Source organism: Balearica regulorum, chromosome 15 (assembly GCF_011004875.1).
Source record: "Balearica regulorum gibbericeps isolate bBalReg1 chromosome 15, bBalReg1.pri, whole genome shotgun sequence".
Taxonomy (NCBI): domain Eukaryota; kingdom Metazoa; phylum Chordata; class Aves; order Gruiformes; family Gruidae; genus Balearica; species Balearica regulorum.
In genome coordinates, this window is record NC_046198.1 from 2,543,121 (window position 1) to 2,561,564 (window position 18,444).

The following is an 18,444-nucleotide window of genomic DNA, read 5'->3' on the forward strand; positions in this document are numbered from 1 at the left end:
TGCTAAAACGTCCGCTTCAATTTCAGAAGTGGAAGCATGTCCCCCATAGACATAAAGAAACAAACTGAACTTAGAAATACAGAAACAAATTTAGTCTTCTTGAGCTCTTTGCTACAGTTGTGCTTTGAGTTTTCATCTCTTCTGCCAACATACCTGCATAAAATACAGACAGAGACTGAGATACGGGTTGCCTTTCTGTTTTTCAGGGAGAAAGGTTGAGCGATGCTTTCCCTTATCAAACCATCTCTTCACTTGAAAAACTTCAGTGTGTGTCTGCTCATATCAAATCTTAAGCTTTGGCATAATTTTACAGAAAAAACTTGCGGTTAAGTGACTCCAGAAATCACTGTGTGCCAATCTGTCAGGGTCCAGACTCAGTTTCTGGGATTGCATAGGTGGTGTCTTCTCAGGTTGAGTTGGTGCCTTTGCATCTCTCCAGAAAGCTGAGGTCGGAGACTGCAGGTGTCTCCCGTTAAGGGCGGTTTGGCACTGGAAGCATCTTCCATCGGTGCTTCATAATCTGCACAGGCAGTTGAATTGTCAAAAGGATTTGAAATATTACTCTCAATCTATGCGAGACATGACTTTTTTTTTTTTTTTTTTTTTTTTTAATCTTGGCACTTTGAGAAACTTTCTGTCTCCACCATTAAAAGCTTCAGTGGTTATAACGTACAAAAGACATCAACCCAGGGCTCCATATTCTCTGCTTTCACGCAGGAGACATGCAAGTTGTTCGTTAAGTGTCTCGTACAGGGTTTTCTTCTTCCAAAACCTTCATGTGTTAACATTAAAGGCCCACTGCAAAGGTTACTGGTCTCTGATGAGGAGGCAAGGGAAAAGTATGAGGAGTGTATAGTGTTTCTGAATATTGGTGGCAATACAAAAAAAGATAAATTCCACAAAACTTACACACACCTATACAGATATACATGTGCACCCATATATCTAAACACACACGCAGGCATTATTAAGCATTTTTATATACATATTTACATGTAGTGCTTTTAGTTATATATTTAGATATAACGAGAACTGTTTCCTTGGTGAAGTCCTTAAAATGGGACTACTTAAAATAGGTAAAGGCTGAGCAATTTCTGTGCTGCTGAATCTTCTGATAGCCCTTTAAGGAAGTACTCAGTGAGTTTAAGAATGAAATTAATTCTTTAGCATGTTTAGCAGCAGATAAAGTTATCGAAGACTATTTTAAAGTTTAGTATACATACACTTCCTACGCTTTTTTCTAGAACAGGATTTCTAACTACAGAGCAGAAACGGCAGTGCCCTAACTCTCTGTTTTTAAATGTACCTTTCGTGTTTTTCCCTTTCTTCTGCTTCCAGCTCCAGAAGAAGTCCGTGCAACAGTTCGGTGCCAAATGATATGAAGAGGCCAGCAGACCTAATCGGTCAGGAAGTGATTTTGGTTTCCTTCCTTCTACTCCTCCTGGTCTGGTTTCTGAATCGAGAGTTTGAGGTCAGTTACCGCCTCCACTACCATGGAGACGTGGAGGCCGATCTTCACCGCACCAAAATTCAGAGCATGAGGGATCAAGCTGACTGGTTGCTGCGGAATATTATTCCCTACCACGTGGCCGAGCAGTTGAAGGTTTCCCAGAGCTATTCCAAAAACCACGACAGCGGCGGAGTGATCTTTGCAAGTATTGTGAACTTCAGCGAGTTCTATGAAGAGAACTACGAAGGAGGCAAAGAGTGCTACCGAGTCCTGAATGAATTGATTGGGGATTTTGATGAGCTGCTGAGCAAACCGCATTACAGCAGCATTGAGAAAATCAAAACAATTGGGGCAACCTACATGGCCGCTTCAGGACTGAACACCTCGCAGTGTCAGGACAACAACCATCCCCACGGACATTTGCAGACCCTTTTTGAATTTGCCAAAGAAATGATGCGAGTGGTGGATGACTTCAACAACAACATGCTGTGGTTTAATTTTAAACTTAGGATTGGCTTTAACCACGGCCCCCTCACCGCTGGGGTCATCGGCACCACCAAGTTGTTGTACGACATTTGGGGTGACACTGTGAACATTGCTAGCAGAATGGACACCACTGGCGTCGAGTGTCGTATACAGGTGAGTGAGGAGAGCTACCGCATCCTAAACAAGATGGGGTATGACTTTGACTATAGGGGGACGGTCAATGTGAAGGGGAAAGGTCAGATGAAGACCTACCTTTACCCAAAATGCATGGACAATGGGATCGTGCCACATCACCAGTTGTCCATATCTCCAGACATTCGGGTTCAAGTGGATGGCAGCATTGGGCGATCTCCGACGGACGAGATCGCCAACCTGGTGCCTTCTGTACAGAATTCTGATAAGATAGCCCACGGCACAGATAACTCGGAAACCAAGGACATCCTTCCTTCCACCAAGAAGCTCCAGAAAGACGTGGTGAGGGCAGAGGAGAGGTGCAGGTTTGGCAAAGCCGCGGAGAAGACTGACTGTGAGGAAGCGGGAACTGAGGAGGTCAATGAACTGACAAAGCTAAATATCTCTAAGAGTGTATGATGCACTGTCGGAGTTGCATGAAGTGCTCTGTCGATAGAAACACAGACATTTGCAATTGGCAGTTTTCTTTTTCAAGAGAGACCTTCTCAACACCTGGGTTGTACGTTTGTTTTCATTTTGGCGCCTGATGCTGTGTGGATCACAGCTCTTCAGGGCTTGTTTTCATCCATCTCTCTCCTCCGTGCCCCAAATCACATCCCAAGCTCCCCAGCTCCCTGTGCAACCATCTTACAGCTGAGTAGAGGATATTAAGTGCCTTCAGATATACTCCATTGGACTCCCTGTCAAGGTACAGAGGCCCCAAGTGAAATCATAGCTTTGGGTATTTATCTAATTTTAAAGAAAAGAAAAGCTGTGGTTATATCATTTTTATTGTTGTTTCTCACAAAACACTTTTTTTGGCTAATGCAACTCCTTGGGTTTTTTATATCTCTCTGAACAATGTTTTACTGTTATCAGACCTTTTGTATGTAAACACACAGACAAATGTGCATGTATCTACCATATGAGACTGACATAAAGTGCCAGTAACGTACCACAAAAGAGTGTCTTGGCGAGGGGGTGACACAATTTGACTTTGTGTTGGGCTGGAGGAGGAGTTCTGCAGTGGCTCGACATTTAGTTAGAGTAGGCTGAACAACCGCTGTAGTTTTATTCTCCTTTTACCAATGCTTTCTTCAACCTTAACGTGCCGTTGTGTGCTTCGGATAAACTTCTTTTCCGTATAGCCGATGAGTTACTGATCTGTGGGAGTGGAATAAGGGTTCGGACTTCACCAGCTCTCAGGACAGGTTTCCAGAAGCAGATGAGTGACCGTGAGAGTGTTACAATCCAGGTCCTAGCGAGTCTAAAGCAGTTTCGTGTTAATCCGTACCCTGGCTGAATTTGCGAAGGTAGGTGAAGTTGGTATCCCTAAGCTGGTCTGATTTGAGAGAGAGAGAGGAAAAAAAAAGCGAAATAAATGTTTGGGGAATGCCGTTTATTTATTTATTTATTTAAGTCCTGTTTTTATTTTGTTTGGAGGTTTTTGTGTGCTTGTGCGGAAGGGATCAGGAGAGACGAATTGTTAATTGGGTTAAGAAGAGTAATAAGACGGTGTTTCAGCCTCTTTGAACTACCAACCACTGTGAGGAAGTTACCTAGGCAATATTTGTTTAAAAGCTGGTGAAACTTCCGAAGCCACCAAACGCAATTGAGTACCCCAGCTTTCCCTCTGTACTGAATCAATGGTGCTGCACAATATTTTTCAGGATTTCCCCCCTCCACCCCCGCCCTACACTGTGCTTTTGCAGCAGGGAATAGAACAGCACGCTCCCTGCGTGCCGCTGAAAGCGGGAATAGGGAAAAGAGTCCTTTCTAGTGAGCTGAGAAGCACAATAATTTCCCGGTCCTGCAGATGAGACTCTGCAGGTCCCTGGGACCGGAGACCTGCGGGAGCACAGGAACCTGCTTGCACAGAGGGAACTGCAGGATGGGGCCTTAAGACTACACCAGTTTGCCCTCGGCACGCTTCCATCACCTCCTTCGCTTATGTTCGATGCCCTGCTTTGGATAATATTAATTATTCAACTATTTCAGTTCAGCTAACTCCTGCAACACCAAATAAAATGAAAGAATTTTTATGTCCGAAACAAGTTCGTTAGCCAGGGAAGAGCTGGTGAAACGCGATGCTGTGCTTTCTGTGTATTGGTGTGGGTTTTAATTCTTTCTTTCCATCTGAACTCAAGTCACATTATATTGATACTTCTTTTTATTCTCTATGTGATTTTTGGAGTTTGAGTAATAAATACATACATTGTAAAGTTCCTATTCAGCTATTTGAGGTCCATCTACCCTCGGCAGCCAGCACAGAGCCCTTGAAGCCTTTGTCAAACGCAAATCTGCGAGATTTCCCATCTCGGTTAGTTAAATAAGACTCTGCACACTGTTCTCGCAAAAGCTGCTGTTTATGCACCTCTAGATTGCCTTTGATATGAAAGCTCTTTAAAATGAATCTTACTTGCTCGATCTGCCAGCACACACAAAAAAATAGGGGATTCTTGTCCCCATACCCTTGTGTCACAGATAAAAACATAAAGTTTTTATTAGTGCACAGTTCTACAGCAGCCTTCCTTCTCCATCGATTAAAACTAGCCCCGTTCCGCCCCCTCCCCGCAGTGGGTTGCACTTCCAACTTTCAGGTAGTATAACTCTGCAAATACCTCTTGCATCCGAAGAATGTATTCTTGAAACCATTTTTAGGGTTCTCGTTTCAGTTAAGCGTGTGTCAGTATTTCTTTTCTTACAACAGAGGTGTTAACGTGTCCAGAATTGTTTACATGCCTTCTAGTGTTATATTAGCGTCTCAAAGTCGTTCAAACCTTTCTCCCTTTCACTTCTTTCTCCCGATTTTATAGATGACTCTATCCAGTATTTCTGTCTCCTTGATCAGCTGTTGGCAAAGCCAGAGTTCAGTCGAGATGTGCCGGCTTCTCTCTCGCGTGAGACACTGCACGATAACCAAACCCCCACCAGCAAGAGAGGTTTGCACCCTATGATTAAACCTGAAAAGAAGGTGCTGAAGCAGGGCCCCGGACCCACAGCGCCTGCCGCCTTGTTATCCAAGCAACGCGCTGCAGAATATGAAAGCCCGTAAAGTAAATAACGCTCCCGTGCTGTCGTGGTACGGTGCTGCGGGAGCATTGCTGGGTTTCTGGTAACATTAGAATATCCCAAAAAATACCAGGGCCTCTTTTTTTTGTTGCCACGAAGCAAATAAAATGCCCGAGGACAGAAGTATTAGCGGACTCTGAAATCGAGGGCTGTTGTCTGCTGTGGGAACTGCCGGCGACGTTACTCTGCCTTAACTCTGAAGCTGGGAAAAAGAGTCGTAAGAAGTTGAGTAACTCGTGGTGCCCCTGTTTGCTTATTGCCACCAGAACGGCAGCAAGCGTGCGACAACTGAGACTGCAGGTCTTCTTCCCGACGTTTTAAATCTTCTCTTTAGTGCAGCATAGGAACAAAATCAAGAAACTAAGCTCTCGGTTTGGTTTTGGATAGCGAGATTTTCCCAGGCACAAGGAGCAAGGAGATACCTGTTTTCTATCGTAAAACAGTGGGAGCCGAACCTTTGCACCTTCCCTTTACGCCTTTGAAAAGACGTCCCGATATTCACAAAAATTACTCTGGAGGCGTTTTTAATGGCATCGTGCGGTTCTGCGTTCCTCTCTGCAGCCGTGACACGTGTGCGCTTGCAGGAGGCCTTGATCAAAGTTCGCTTCGTTAAAATACCTTTTGTGCTTGTTCTGTTAGTGCCAGCGCAATTCGACCACGGTGTAAAACTTGAGGACTTTGGCCAGGTGCCTGGAAATGTATTCTGCAAGAATAGTCGGTGCGTTGCCGCGTTTCCTATCCTTAGGGTGGTTTAATGGTGATAATTGAAAAATTATCCAGAGGAGAGGAGGGAGGGGAAAGATTGCTGAATACTTGTTAGCCCCGTGTCACCTTCTGCTGCAGATCACTTGCGGGAGCCGCTCCAGAGCGTAATGAGGAATATGCTGCGTATTTTCTGCAGTGTCGTCTTAATCTGCTGCTAACACACAAAAATGCTTATTTTTCTCCCAGCTACTTCTCTGAGACAGATTTCTCATTCGAAAACAAGTAAATGGCATTCCCGTTGATTTCCCTCTGGCATTTATGATTTTGAGAAGAACAGATTTTGCCTGTTACTTATTGCCTGGGATTTGGGGCCGTTCCCCTTTGCTGGAGGTAACGCCAGAGCCGCGAGCAGGGCGGGATGGGGACGGTGCCTGACTGTCCTAATCCAAAGCGCAGGAGGATTTTGATGTGACAAAATGAGGAGAGGGGAGAGGATGGACTCCCCAAGGGCTTTAAAAGAAAATAATAACTAACTATGTGGATACTCTTATTTCAGGGCTAAAACACAGAAAGGAGGCGCCCGGAGCAAAAATGAAAGGAGCTGTAAACCAAACACTGTACTCAGACCAGCTTTTAGCTAAAGAAGAGCTTATTCTTGATTAAAGAGCCAAGCTTTTAGGGTATCTAGCATTTCAAAATTGCTAACTCTTAAGCTATTTCTAAAACTTTTAATTCTGAATATGACCCAAAAAAAAAAAAAAAATGTTGCCAGGGAGCAACGTTAATTCGTGTCTTTATTTTGCAACATCACAAGAGGCCGAGCGCGCCTGAGGTTGGATATAATGCGATCAGCTATTTAACTCTGCACCTTGGGGGGGCTTATTGCCCAATTGAAGGTCTATTTTCTCCCTTCTGCCCTGCTGTGGCCTTTGTTTGCTGGGTCTGGATGGGACGCTGTCCCCGCTCCTCACCTTTGCTAAACCGCGTCTTCGGCGCTGCACAGATCTCGTTTGGTATCTCGGTCCGTTTGTCTGGTCACAGCTGCAGCTTTCTCCTTGTGCTGTTCTTAAGCTGCTTGACAGAAGATAGAGAAGAGCAGCAGGCGCATCCCAGCAGTTAATTTTAAGAATTCTGTGAAAAAATACATTTTTCATCAAACCAGAAGTGAAGGAAAAAAAAAAAGTTATTTCCCTGAGTTTTAGCAGGCGCGCAAAAGCAGAAATAAAATCCGGTGTTTGCTGTCAGCGTTGGGATTCACTGAAGCAGCGTTCCTTTCAGTCCTGTTTTAGTTAAATATTACAAAACCGCTAAAAGTGCGGTAATTATTTATTGATGTGACTTTCCTAGATGCTGAAGGTGGTGTCACGGGGGTGGTTGGACTGTAAATACAGAATGATTTTCATGTGGAAAGAGAAACAGTCGAGGTAGAGGTGCAGGGATCATCCCCCAGGCAGCTGCGAAAACCCAGTCGGGGTCCCAGAGCAATCCTGAGACTTGGCTCGCTGTATGTGGAACAGGAATTTGGGCAGGAAAGTCATTTATTCCAACGTGGTGGGTTTTTTTTTTCCCTTTCCAGTTCTCTCCACAGGCTGTAGCAGTCCTTGTTTTGATTTCTAGAGGAGCAATGTTTAAGGGGAAGAACCTGAACTACTGTTTGTTGTTGCTGAGAATATCCTCCACTGCCAGTAGCGGTGGGATTCTGCAACATCCTGTAAAAAAGTTGGAAATTATAACCATTACACGCTAATTCTGGCAGATACTGTAGTTGTCCAGGTTTTAGTTTGAGTGCTCCGTTGGTCTGAGGATTTTTCGGTCGAGAGCTGTGAAATTGTGGACCATTTTCTGTTAAAATATATCAAAAAATATAAAGGAAACTGGAGAGGTGGAAGACCACGGTGTGCAGAAATGCGTAGGATACAGCGCAACGATGGGGGTTTGGTTGTGCGATGATGTGTGTTTCCAGGTCTGAAATCAGGGAGAAAAGGAGAAGGTGAACGTGAATGAAAGCGTCGGGTTGTTTCGAAGGCTGATCTTTAATTTCCAGGTGCGATGTCTTTGCCGGGTGCTGCGGGGGAAGGTTTCGCGGGCGCGAAGCAGAGCCCTGGCTCTCCAGCAGGCTGAGCAAGGCAGGTTTTCTCTGGTGGGATCAGGGAGCCTTCAAATGGGCTCATTTTAAAAAAAAATCTGCTTTAATGTCACCCTCTGAACTCTGTTCAGAGTCTTGACAGTGAAAATCAGACAGGGATTTGTCTTTGTCTTGTTAGAGTTCGTTTAAAATTAAACACCAGGCTCTGAAGAGGTTCAAGTAGAAAATAAAATAGGGATGAAATATATTTTGTCCTAACAGTGGGTCAGTTTGCGTGATGCCCTGGGGAGGAGTTTTGAGGTGCTTGACAGACACTCCCTAAAGCTCTGGTAGAAAGAAAATAATGCAAGTTTTTGGTTTAAAATATTTTTCAAGTTTTTACCAGACAAGCTACACCTCTGTTTTCAACCCGGAGTAAGTGGCCGGGCTGTACGACGTGTTTGCTACTTACCTTTGAGAGTCAATGTTAGCTTTTGAGAAAGATTCTTCTGGGAAAAAATCGATCGGTAAAAGATATTTAAAGCTTTTTCTTTCCCTGGTCCCTTATTGTAGCTGCTAAACCGAGCCGCCCGGCCCGATGCAATACGTCGGCCGCTCCAGATGCAATACAATACGTTTAACATCCTTTTTAGCAGCTGTGGACACGCGTGTCTCCGAGACGGAAATCGGCGGCGTTCCCGTTTTACGCTTCTGGAGAGGCCCCGAGGCTGCTGTGTCGGCTTCTCGCGTCTTAGCCTTTACGTGGTTTGTTCTGTTCTCTCCCTGTTTTCTGGCTCGCTGCAGCAGCACGTATTTTAATCTCCGGAAGTTGCAGCGTTCACTGAATCTGAAGAACTGCAGAGAAGGTCACGGCTGGGAAGAGTTACTAAAATTTTAAGTTTCAGCTCTAACCAATTTGTCATCCGGCGATGAGCAGCGATGCGCAAAATCAGAGTCGAGCGTCCCGGTGCCGCCGCTCGCACGTCCCCGATTTGAACATCGATTCTCAAATCCTCCTTTGGATGAGTCAAAACAAAGCAACTTTCTCGAGTTTTTCTTTCTTTTCTCCCGTAGTCGCTCGTGTCTTCGCTTGTTTCTAACTTAACGCTAATACTTGGCGAAATACTAGTTTGCAGTTGCAAGATGGTTTGTATCAAGTCGTTGTTGAAAGATTTAAGGGCAGGGCAGGAAAAAATGTGGCGTGTGGTACGGGGAGAATGCCTCTTTAGCATCTTTGAAACTTCACCTTTATTCGCGGGAGACCCAAGCTTCGTTTGTGATTTATTTCTAATATCAGCTGTATAACTCCATCTCGCTGTCGCCCCTAGAAATTGTTCAAAGGAGAGGGTTTGCAGTATTGCAGCCGTCTGCTCTACATCGCTGCCTGAACCAGGATTTGGCCACCACGCAGGTACCGGCACGGTCCCACCGGCACCGTCAGATGTTTCTCTTCACGTGTGGTAGTTCAGGAGTCCACACTTGCCAGAGTAACCTTCTCCCCTATTTAATTTCTTCTAGTTTTCAGAGACCATGTTGAGATAGATACGTATATATATATATGCTGAGACAGAGACTTGTTATACCCTACTGCGAGTACAGCTTTAAACTTCCAAAGTAATAAACTCCTTAAAGCCAAGAGCCTTAACAACTCCGAACATCTGCTGAGAGACAAAACACCGTTTCAGGTTTGCGCTGGATATTGGGGAATTTTTCTGCTCGCTGGCGGGTGTCTCCCATTTGCGAGGAGGCAGCGGCAGCATCCAAAGATGACAAGGACCTTGGCCACCCTCACCCAATTACCCAGGAACAGGTAGACAGGCTCTCCCCCTCCCCTTGTGCTCTCAGGAAAGTCTCCTCTCTCCCCAGGGCTGGTCTGATGGCTTTATATATCGCATTGCTCGGAAAAAATCTCCTTCGTTCCATGAAACAGTATTTTTAACTTAGCATAAAACGTTGTCTTTGCTGGCGGCGGGGGCTGGGTTCCTCCTTTCCCACCCCCCGGGGCTCTTTCGGTCCTGCGGCGTTGAGATGAAGGAGGAGGCAGGAGGCAGAGATGCGGATGAAGGGAAAGCTGGGTGAGTCGGGAAGGAGCTGGACGTGCCCCTGGAGCCGGGGCTTCGGCAGCCGCGGGCCGGCGAGGCGACGGAGGTTTGGGCAGGTTTGCTCTGGGGCAGCTTCCCGCCGCCCTGCTCGGTTGAACGGGTCCACGGCCAGCCCGACGGCTGTCGGATGCCTTCGTAAATACGTCTTCCCTCCTGGGCTGTCGGTTTCGTTTCACGTTTTCCCGTAAGGAAATTCCAGCTGGTTTTTAAAACCCTGTACTCTAAGTCGAGGCGTTGCTGTCCGACCCCGGCCGGGCTGCGGGGCACGCGGGTGTGTTTATACGGTATCGCACCTACACCTCGCCCTGTACGAGCGCCGCGGTACCCGATTACAAACAGCCTGTCAGAAATTATTTTCAGAGTGAGAAACTCAAATCAGGGTTGGCTTTGGATTACCGGGAGCTGTCAGCCGGACAGTGGTGCGGGGCCGGGGGACCGGTGCGGACCCCCGACCATCCCCTGCTTTCTTTAAAAGCCGCCTGCACAGTATTTACCGAGACTTCAGCACTGCCTGGCCTTGCATAAGCACACGTGGAGATGGTCTAGAAAGTGTTGAGAACATCATCAAAACGTTATTGAATTCTGAATTGAAACATTAATTGAGAACAGTTTCTGGTTTAAAAAAAAAAAAGAGGAAAAAAAGAAAAAAAAAAAAAGGCAAATTAAACCATTTTAAGGTCTCCAGGTTAGCTGGAAATTGTTTCTTCATGACGTCTCTGTTTTCTTTCTCTCCCCACCCCAGGGAAGTCCATGTTCCCGCTACCTTCTCCCCTCCCTTCTTGCAAAAAGAGAGAACCGGTCTGTTTACACACACCGCTGGGGGAAGCTGGCAGCTTCTGCCGGGGCTTTGCTGGGGGACGGGGCTTCCTCGCAGCGGCTTCACTGTAAATATTCCGCCTATGCTTTGTTGACAAAACCGAATTGGAAAAATGTTGTATCTGTGAAATATTTAAGCTATATATGTATATAGATAAGACACGTATTATCTCTGACTCGTTACTACGGCTCTGTAATCAATTGTATATTAAACTGTTTTACTGTATGGCAGATCATTTCACGCTATCTTAGATGTAGAAAAGCTGAGAAAGTAATTCACAATACACTATGTCAACTTAAAATTGGTTCGCTTTTTTATTTTTGCTCCAGCACGACTTCAAACGCAGTCCCGTGCCGTTTGCACATTGTTTTGAAGAATAATAGTTTGGAACAGAAGTTTTTTTCAGCCCTTTGTTTTGGATCTGGCTTTTTACAATGTGTGTTTGATAAATCACGCAACCCTCGAGTTAATTTTTGATTAGGTGCATATTTAGAAGGCATTTTAAAAGCAGAAGGAATTTGTCACATAGACCCGCTGCGCTTTGATGTGTTGGTTGGCAGTAAATGACCTTCGTGTTCCCAAAGCCAGCTGGGAAGAAGACTCCGTCCTCATTTGTCTTCACTTTAATCCTGCTCTGAAGCGTTGGGAAGGGGCCGTGCACCTCTGCAGCCATCCTGTTGTCGCTGCTGGCTGCCACGGGAGGTCTCGGCGGAGACTTTTTTCCATGCTTTGGCCAAAATTGGGGATGAAGTTTTGAATAGTTGCTTTTTTCTTTAGCAGAGAGCGTGGATGGTTTCTTCTGGAATACCAGTGCCTTATTCAGATTCTCTTAATCTGCTTAGGAAAGTGGAGTGAGGCATTGTGATCCCGGAGTAAGTCCCCAGAAAAAGAAACAGCTGACCGGGGTGGCTGGCGGAGGAGAGGAGCCTTGGTGCTTTCGAAACCCAAAATCATCCGGCCGACAGAGCTGTAGGCGTTGGGCTGCTGGAGGTGGCTCAGCAGCAAAGCCCAGGGCTCTGGCTCTCCTCTAACCCCCGCCGCGGGGGTCTCCTTTAAACATCCCGTTGGGTTTTCGTTGGGTTTCACTTGGGGGGGGGGGGGAAATGAACAACAAACCAACCCTAATGAGTCCTGAGCCCTTGCAAAGGAAGGATTTCACCTGGAAGATCTGAAGGTTTCCTCTGGATCCGTGCCCAGGCGCTCTGCTGCTCTCCTCCTGCCCCACGACGACCAGAGACCTGCCGCCACCATGTCCTTCTCCTCTTCGCACTTGCCGACGACGGGGCCGCGCGGCCATAAGCTTTTGTACGGGTCTGGCCGGGCATCTGCGTCCCGGTGACTCGGTTTCCCTTTCCCCTGCTCTCCCTGCAGGCTGCAGCAGACCAAGAGCTTTGTCCTCCTGGAATCATGGAGAAGTGGAGTCCGGTTCCCCCAAGGGTGCCCATTTATTGCTTTCCCTCATATTTTAAATAGGTTTTTTTTTTTTTCCCCAGAGACGAGGTAAGTATCAGAGCACGCGTGTGGCACGACTGGCTCTGCAGCCAGCAGCTGCACCGTGTTCCTCGATGCCAGCCCAGGTTTTTAATGCCTGTCGGCGCGTGTAAGCCGTGCTCGAGTGTTCCTGGGTGTTCGCCTTCCGTTGTAGGGGAAAACTGTTCCAGTGTTATCCAGGCGGGTTTCTATTGTAGAACATGGTGACTGTCAACTACCAAGGGATATTTTTTAATAAATCTTATCAAGGTATTTCAAATAAATCCAGTCTTCCTGTTTTCAGTTCTGCGCTGTCTTCTCCCCAGGTAAAGTTCCTTCTCTTTCCGTGCCTTGGTTCGTGGCCAAGAACGCATTGTGCACCGGTGTCGGGTACGTTGAGATACACCCTGTTTGTTCCGTTTACGTGGGGACTGTGGGTACAAGAAAAGCCCAAAGATCTTTCAAGGACGGGTTTCGCAGCGGTTCCCGAGAGTCCAGGCTGCGTTTGTGCTCGCGCGGCCTCGGGGCGACGCGGGACGGTGGAGGACGATGAGGCCAACCTGGAGGCCCTTGTGTGTGTCTCTCCCATCTGCAGCCGCTGGTTTTGTCCTCCTTTGTGTTCCGAGATTGTCCTGGATGCCTGAAAGATAAGTATTACCTCACCCCTGGGGTGGGGGAGCGTGGCGGGGGGTCCCGGCCTGGTGCGCGTCCCCCCGGCTGTGCTGCTTGGGGGGTCAACGGCTCCCGAGCCACCGTCAGCTCCGGGGTAATCAAGAGAAGCGAACGTCCGCCTTGCCCCGGAGCTGCTGGAGCACCCGGAGCTGTCTCGTCTCGCCGTCTGTGAGCCGTCGGGTGGCTGGAAACCACGCCCGGTGATGAATTTCCACCTTCGGAAGGTGAGAACCTGCGGGTGACGGCTGGCCTGGGCTCCGCTGGGCACGAGGACGCCCGGGCGCCCTCCGGCTCCGGTGTCATGGAAGGTGGTTGAGGAGCAGATCTGCCAGCTCCCTGGGGATCCCCAAGCTCCAGTGGTTTCCTGGGGCTGCTCCAGCTCCCCCCGGTCTCGGGGGCAGCCCAGCTGGACACCACCTCTGCTCGAGGGGACGCCCGCCTGCTGCCCCATCGCCGAGGCTTCACCGAAGGAGCTGGTGGGCATGGCAGCGAGGGTGCTGGAGCCTGGCTCCCCGCACCAGCAGCTGCCTTTTATTTTCACGCCATTTAAAAAGCTTTTCCTCCATCTCTGGGGCCAAATCTTTAAAGCAATTATTTCCTGCCCCCCCCCCCCAGCTCTCCCTGGTTTCAGAACGTTTCAGTCCAGCCAAAGCCCGTAAGCAATTTGTACTCAGTTCCCGTTGCCGCTGAAGCACCCGTGGGTGGCATCGTGCGACACGGATCTGCCACCGTGCTCAGGGGAGCGGGCACCTGCCGGGGCTTTGCTCGGCCGGGCCGCTGCCGGCTTTTGTTCTCACTTGTTAACCAGTGTTTTGCTTTTGGTAACTAAATTTTTTGTTGCTTTGTGGTATCGAGCGGCAATTCTCATTTCACAGCTTTGCAGAGTTTATGGGAATGTAAGAGCTAGATGCAAATGAACTTCATTAACATGCTTAATTATCTTATAAACCTCGTATCCATCTGTCCTGCATATGCTTTGTACTCGATGCTTTAAGACAAGCCACCGTGTCAGCCTTGGCACGAGGCGGCTGCGAGCGGGAGCCGCTGGGGAGAGCCCAGCTCTGCCCATGGAGGAACTGGGCTTTAATGCTGGGGGCGCGTGTCAGAGCTGAAATGTCATTTTCCCAAGGCCGGGTCCAAGCTGGGAGCCTGGAAACGACCCGGTAAAACCCACGGCAGGATGGCGCGATCTTAGGAATTACTTGCTGAAAGCAAAACACAAATGTGGAAAGTTTCCTGATGGGTCAAAAGGGGAGAGACGCTGGGGAGAGGCTCCGGGCCAGCAGCTCTTCGATGGGCGAGAGGTCGGGGCTGGGAAGGCAAAGCCGGAGCCGGGAGTTTCACCCGAGGGGGTTTCCTACGGAAAAGCTTTGAGCAAGTCCCGAGAAGAGACCCGGCCTCGTGGTGCGGCACTGAAGGACCCGTCCCACGCTCGGCCGTCTCTAGGTGAGGCTTTTCTAAGCCGGGTGATGTGCAGAGGGTGGGTTTGCTGTCAGGGTCACCAGAGAGCTTCGTGCCGGGGCTCAGGTCAGGCTCCCTCCTCTCTCGCACCCGGGGGGCTGTCGGCGTCACAGGAGAGCCGCAGGGTCTGGCAGAGCACCCGTGGGTGCCCCACTCGGGCACCAGCCTGGCACGTGTGACGGCGTCCGGGTGCCGGGCGCTAACACCAGTTACTCACAGCAATCTCCGGCCCCCGGACCAGGGGGTTTTGGATGCCTGGATGATTTTTGTGGTTTCCGGCAGAAAGCGAGGCAGAGGCACGAGAGCGTTCGAGAGCCGGATGGGATCTTCCCTGAGCCAAATCTCTGGGTCCGGCTGGCTGTTTCAGCGGTCAGTGCTCCTGCCTGGGTTTGGGAACTTGGAGAGCCAGAGCCTTCCCTGACGGCCGGCTCCTCTCCTGCCTGGAGAGCGATTAAAATAAACCCCAAACCTCACTCGTCTGCAGCCCAAGACCCTGAACTTGCACCCCTTGGTGGCACGTGATGCACTGCACAGTGGGTGCCACGAGCAGAATACCAGGGAATGCTTTCATGCTTATTTAATTTTATTCAAAAATATCATTAAAAAAAAAAAGAGCTTTTACTTCCAGGTTGCCTTGCAAATCCGTAGATCTGCTGGGTAAGAGACAGTGCAAATCCCAGACTTGGACCAGAGCCCCCGCAGGGGTTACGGGCCATAGCGGGGGGCTGAGCAGAGGGAGCAGCTCCGCAGGAGGGGACGAGGTGGCCGCAGGGGCTGGGACGCGGAGCTGGAGATGGTGCGGTCGGGCGCTGGCGGCAGGGACTGTCTTGGCAGGGAAAAACAAGCCAAGAGCAGGATTTGGTACAAAGCTTTAGCTCTTTTATACACAGCGTCGTGCCGCAGGTGCCTCCGGCAGCGGCCTCTCAGCGCACAGGGGTGACCCATGGGGGTGCTGCTGCGTGCACCTCGCCCTCCCCTCATCCTGGGAAAAGCAGCGATACTGCTTTGCGCCGAATCGCTGCTTCTCAGGGGTACGTTTGTAATGAAGCAGAATGTGAATTTTTCCAGGCCTGGGAGGGAACGAGGACCCGGCATGCAGTAACCCCGGAGCCACGCAGCCCTTGGGATGCACGTCCTGCTACCGCAGCGGTGAATTCGGCAAGCAACGTAGTGCAACACGTAGCACAGTGCCGACGGAGGATCTCCTTCCCTTCTCTGGCTCCTGCCAGCTCACATCATGGCAAAGACACCTTGTTCCCGCAGGGGCTCAGGTAACGCCCCGGCCCGGGCACCCCTCTGCGGCCAGCATCCCTGGCCCAAGGCCAGCGTCACTATCGAGTTACCAGCCACCCCAGCCGCCCCATTTTCCTCCAGTGCACGGCCGGATATGAAGTTTAAGAGTGAGGATATTGAAAAATTTAGAGCTGGAGCTTGAAAAAATTTTAAATGTTAGCAAGTGATGGTAACACTGTGCACTTAGGGGCTACACAGTGGGATGCTGGAGCTGGAACGATGCTCAGCACCCAGGGAAGCACCAAAACGTTTGGCACAAACAGAGACGCGGCTGCAGGGTGAGCGACCCCGCTCTGTGCCACCGTGGGCACGGGGACCCGTTTGCAGCCCAAGGGCCCTCGCCGAGCCGTGGCAGAGGAGGCGGAAAGCCAGCACAGACCCGAGGACGGGCGTTGCTCTGCACAAGGAGCTGCCAGCAAAGCCTGAACGCCCCCCTCACCACGTCCAGCTCCCCTGCGGCACTGGGGTCTGGGGAGGCCACGAGCCCAAACCCTCTGGAAATCCAGCTGAGGGCAATGGGGCGAGAAAACGTGGGTTTGGGACTGGTTGGTGGTTTGGAGCTCAGGAATGCGCCCGGCGAGCAGAGACCCTGAGGGAACTGTGGTTTGATGGCATTGCGGGCGACGTACAAACCTTTATCAATATCATCATCGTGGTTATAACTCTGGAACTGCTGCGCCAGCCGGGCTCTGAATCCCTCCTCCTGGAAAAAAGGGGATAAATTTTACCTTTTCTTTTTTAATCCATGGAAAATACAAATGAAAAGTGCCCCCCTCATGTTGCTCTTGCCCCGTGGAGCTGCTGTCACACTGTGCTTACCCCAGCATGCGGCACTGATTTGTGCCGCGGGACCCACGGCTGCACCCATGGGTGCCTGTGAGATCCAGCTGTGCGTGAGCAGCCCTGACGGGGACAGGTCCTGTTGGTTTGGCTCCTCGGCTCCAGGAGTTCTCCCAAACTCTGCCTGGCAAAATCCTCCCGTTTCCAGTGAGAGAGAGGGAGCCTGCGGGGAGGGGAGCGTCCGGGGGAGGAGAGGAGCTGGCGTGATCCCGGGGTGGCGCCTGGAGCCGGAGATCCCCCGCAATGGTTTCTAGGCCTGGAGGTGCCCCGTCTGCTGGTGCAGTGGCCCCGCGGGGGCCAGCTCCGCTGTGCCGATGCCGAGTGCGCCCGCGGGAGCATCGGGAGAGGAGAGCCGGGGCAGCGCTGGGCTGAGCTTCCAGCTGAGGTCTTGCAGCGTGTGTCACACTCTGCTTCCAGGCCGGGGCCCCAGACTCCTCTTTCAGTGCTGGTCCCTGTTCTGTGCTCCGCGTGCTGTTTTCCTTCCTCCCGGGTGCGTTTTCGGGTGCCTCTCTGCTATCTGCACGTGGCAGAAAGCGGCTTTTTGCTTTTATACATCCGTGCAAACGCCTTAAGGACCTTCATCACTAAAGGCGCTTCCCAAAGACTGAAGGTGTCGGGAAAGACCCTGCCAAGCACTACGACTGCGACACGCGGAAACGTGCAGCTCGCCCCTTCGCCCCTGCGGGCAGCTGGGGACAGGGTGGCCCTGGGGATGGGGGACAGAAGTGGGCTGGCGAAGGCGCGGGGCCCGGCATGTCCCGGCCTTTATCTCCCCCTAGTGCCACCCGCTCGGCTCCGGCGCTGCACGGTGCACAGAGTCCGGCGGTGCCGCACACGGCGGCCGTGGGGCTTGGGGAAACCCAGCTCTGGAGCAGCGACGTCCCGGAGCAGCGCAGGGAGCGCAGCCGGGAGCACAGGGCGCAGCGTCGCGGTGGGGCAGGACTCCTTGTTGGCATCAGGAGCGACGACCCGAGTAACTCAAAAACCAGGTCGAGCAAACGGCAGGCAGGGCCGTGGCATCTGACAGCAATGAGGAGGCGTCCGGCGTCCGGGGAGGAGATGCAGGGGTGATGCGGGGAGGAGAGGGAGATGATGGAGAACGAGATGCTGAAGGCGCGAAGGTACCCAAAAAGTGATGTTTTCTAGGCTGAAATGGGGTTGTTTCAGGGTCAGCTGGACGTTGTGACCTGTGCAGGCCTGAGGATCCACGGGGTGAAAGGAGAGGGAGGCCCTGGGGGCTGTAAGACCGAGCCCTGCTGGGTGTCTGCCCGCGCTGGAGCTGGGGATCAGCCCTGGGCACCGCAGGACCTTTGAGGACAAGGACCTGGACCCATCTTGTCCCTGGGCCATGCGTGCACCGAACAATGTCCAGCCTCAGCGGGAGCCGCGGGGTCGCACACAGTCCGTTGGGGCTCCCCGGGCGTCTCTGCTCCGCTGTGGGCGGCATGCGGGTTTGTCCTCTGCCATCACCTCCGAGCTGTCGGTCTCCTGTGGTCTGAACAGGGAAAAAGAGGAAGAGGCTCCTCGGAGAGCGGATCGAGCGTCAGCCCAGCGCAGTACGGCGTGTGCCAGGGAAATGGTTAAAAAGACACATTTGGCACCATGAAAGGGCTTTGTATGGCCATGGGTAGCGGGGCTCTACCCCAGGTTTGGCTCCCCAGGAACCTCGCGCCCCTGTGCCCTTTCACACCCCGCTGCAGGCGACACGCTGTGCTCTGCCTCGGGTGACCTGGCGCCAGCGGGGACTCCGCGTTTCAGGGTTGTCCCCGAGCCGGGGCCAGAGCTTGTCCTGATTCAGCGCGTCCCTGTTGCCCTTTGGGCTCTTTGGGGTGTTTTAGCC

At 50.8% G+C, this 18,444-nt stretch overlaps 1 protein-coding gene across 3 annotated transcripts in view; it reads left to right on the top strand.

Moving 5' to 3' along the window:
• ADCY9 (adenylate cyclase 9) overlaps positions 1 to 11,962 on the top strand; it is a 95,082-nt gene extending 83,120 nt beyond the window's left edge. For 2 of the 3 annotated variants that reach the window (XM_075767680.1, XM_075767679.1), the window contains one exon: positions 1,339 to 11,962. In XM_075767680.1, coding sequence (XP_075623795.1) covers positions 1,339 to 2,527 — 1,189 coding nt within the window. In that variant the 3' untranslated portion in view covers positions 2,528 to 11,962. The remainder of the gene's footprint in view (positions 1 to 1,338) is intronic. The other variant, XR_012837886.1, reaches the window with a different exon arrangement.
• Positions 11,963 to 18,444: the final 6,482 nt, after the last annotated feature.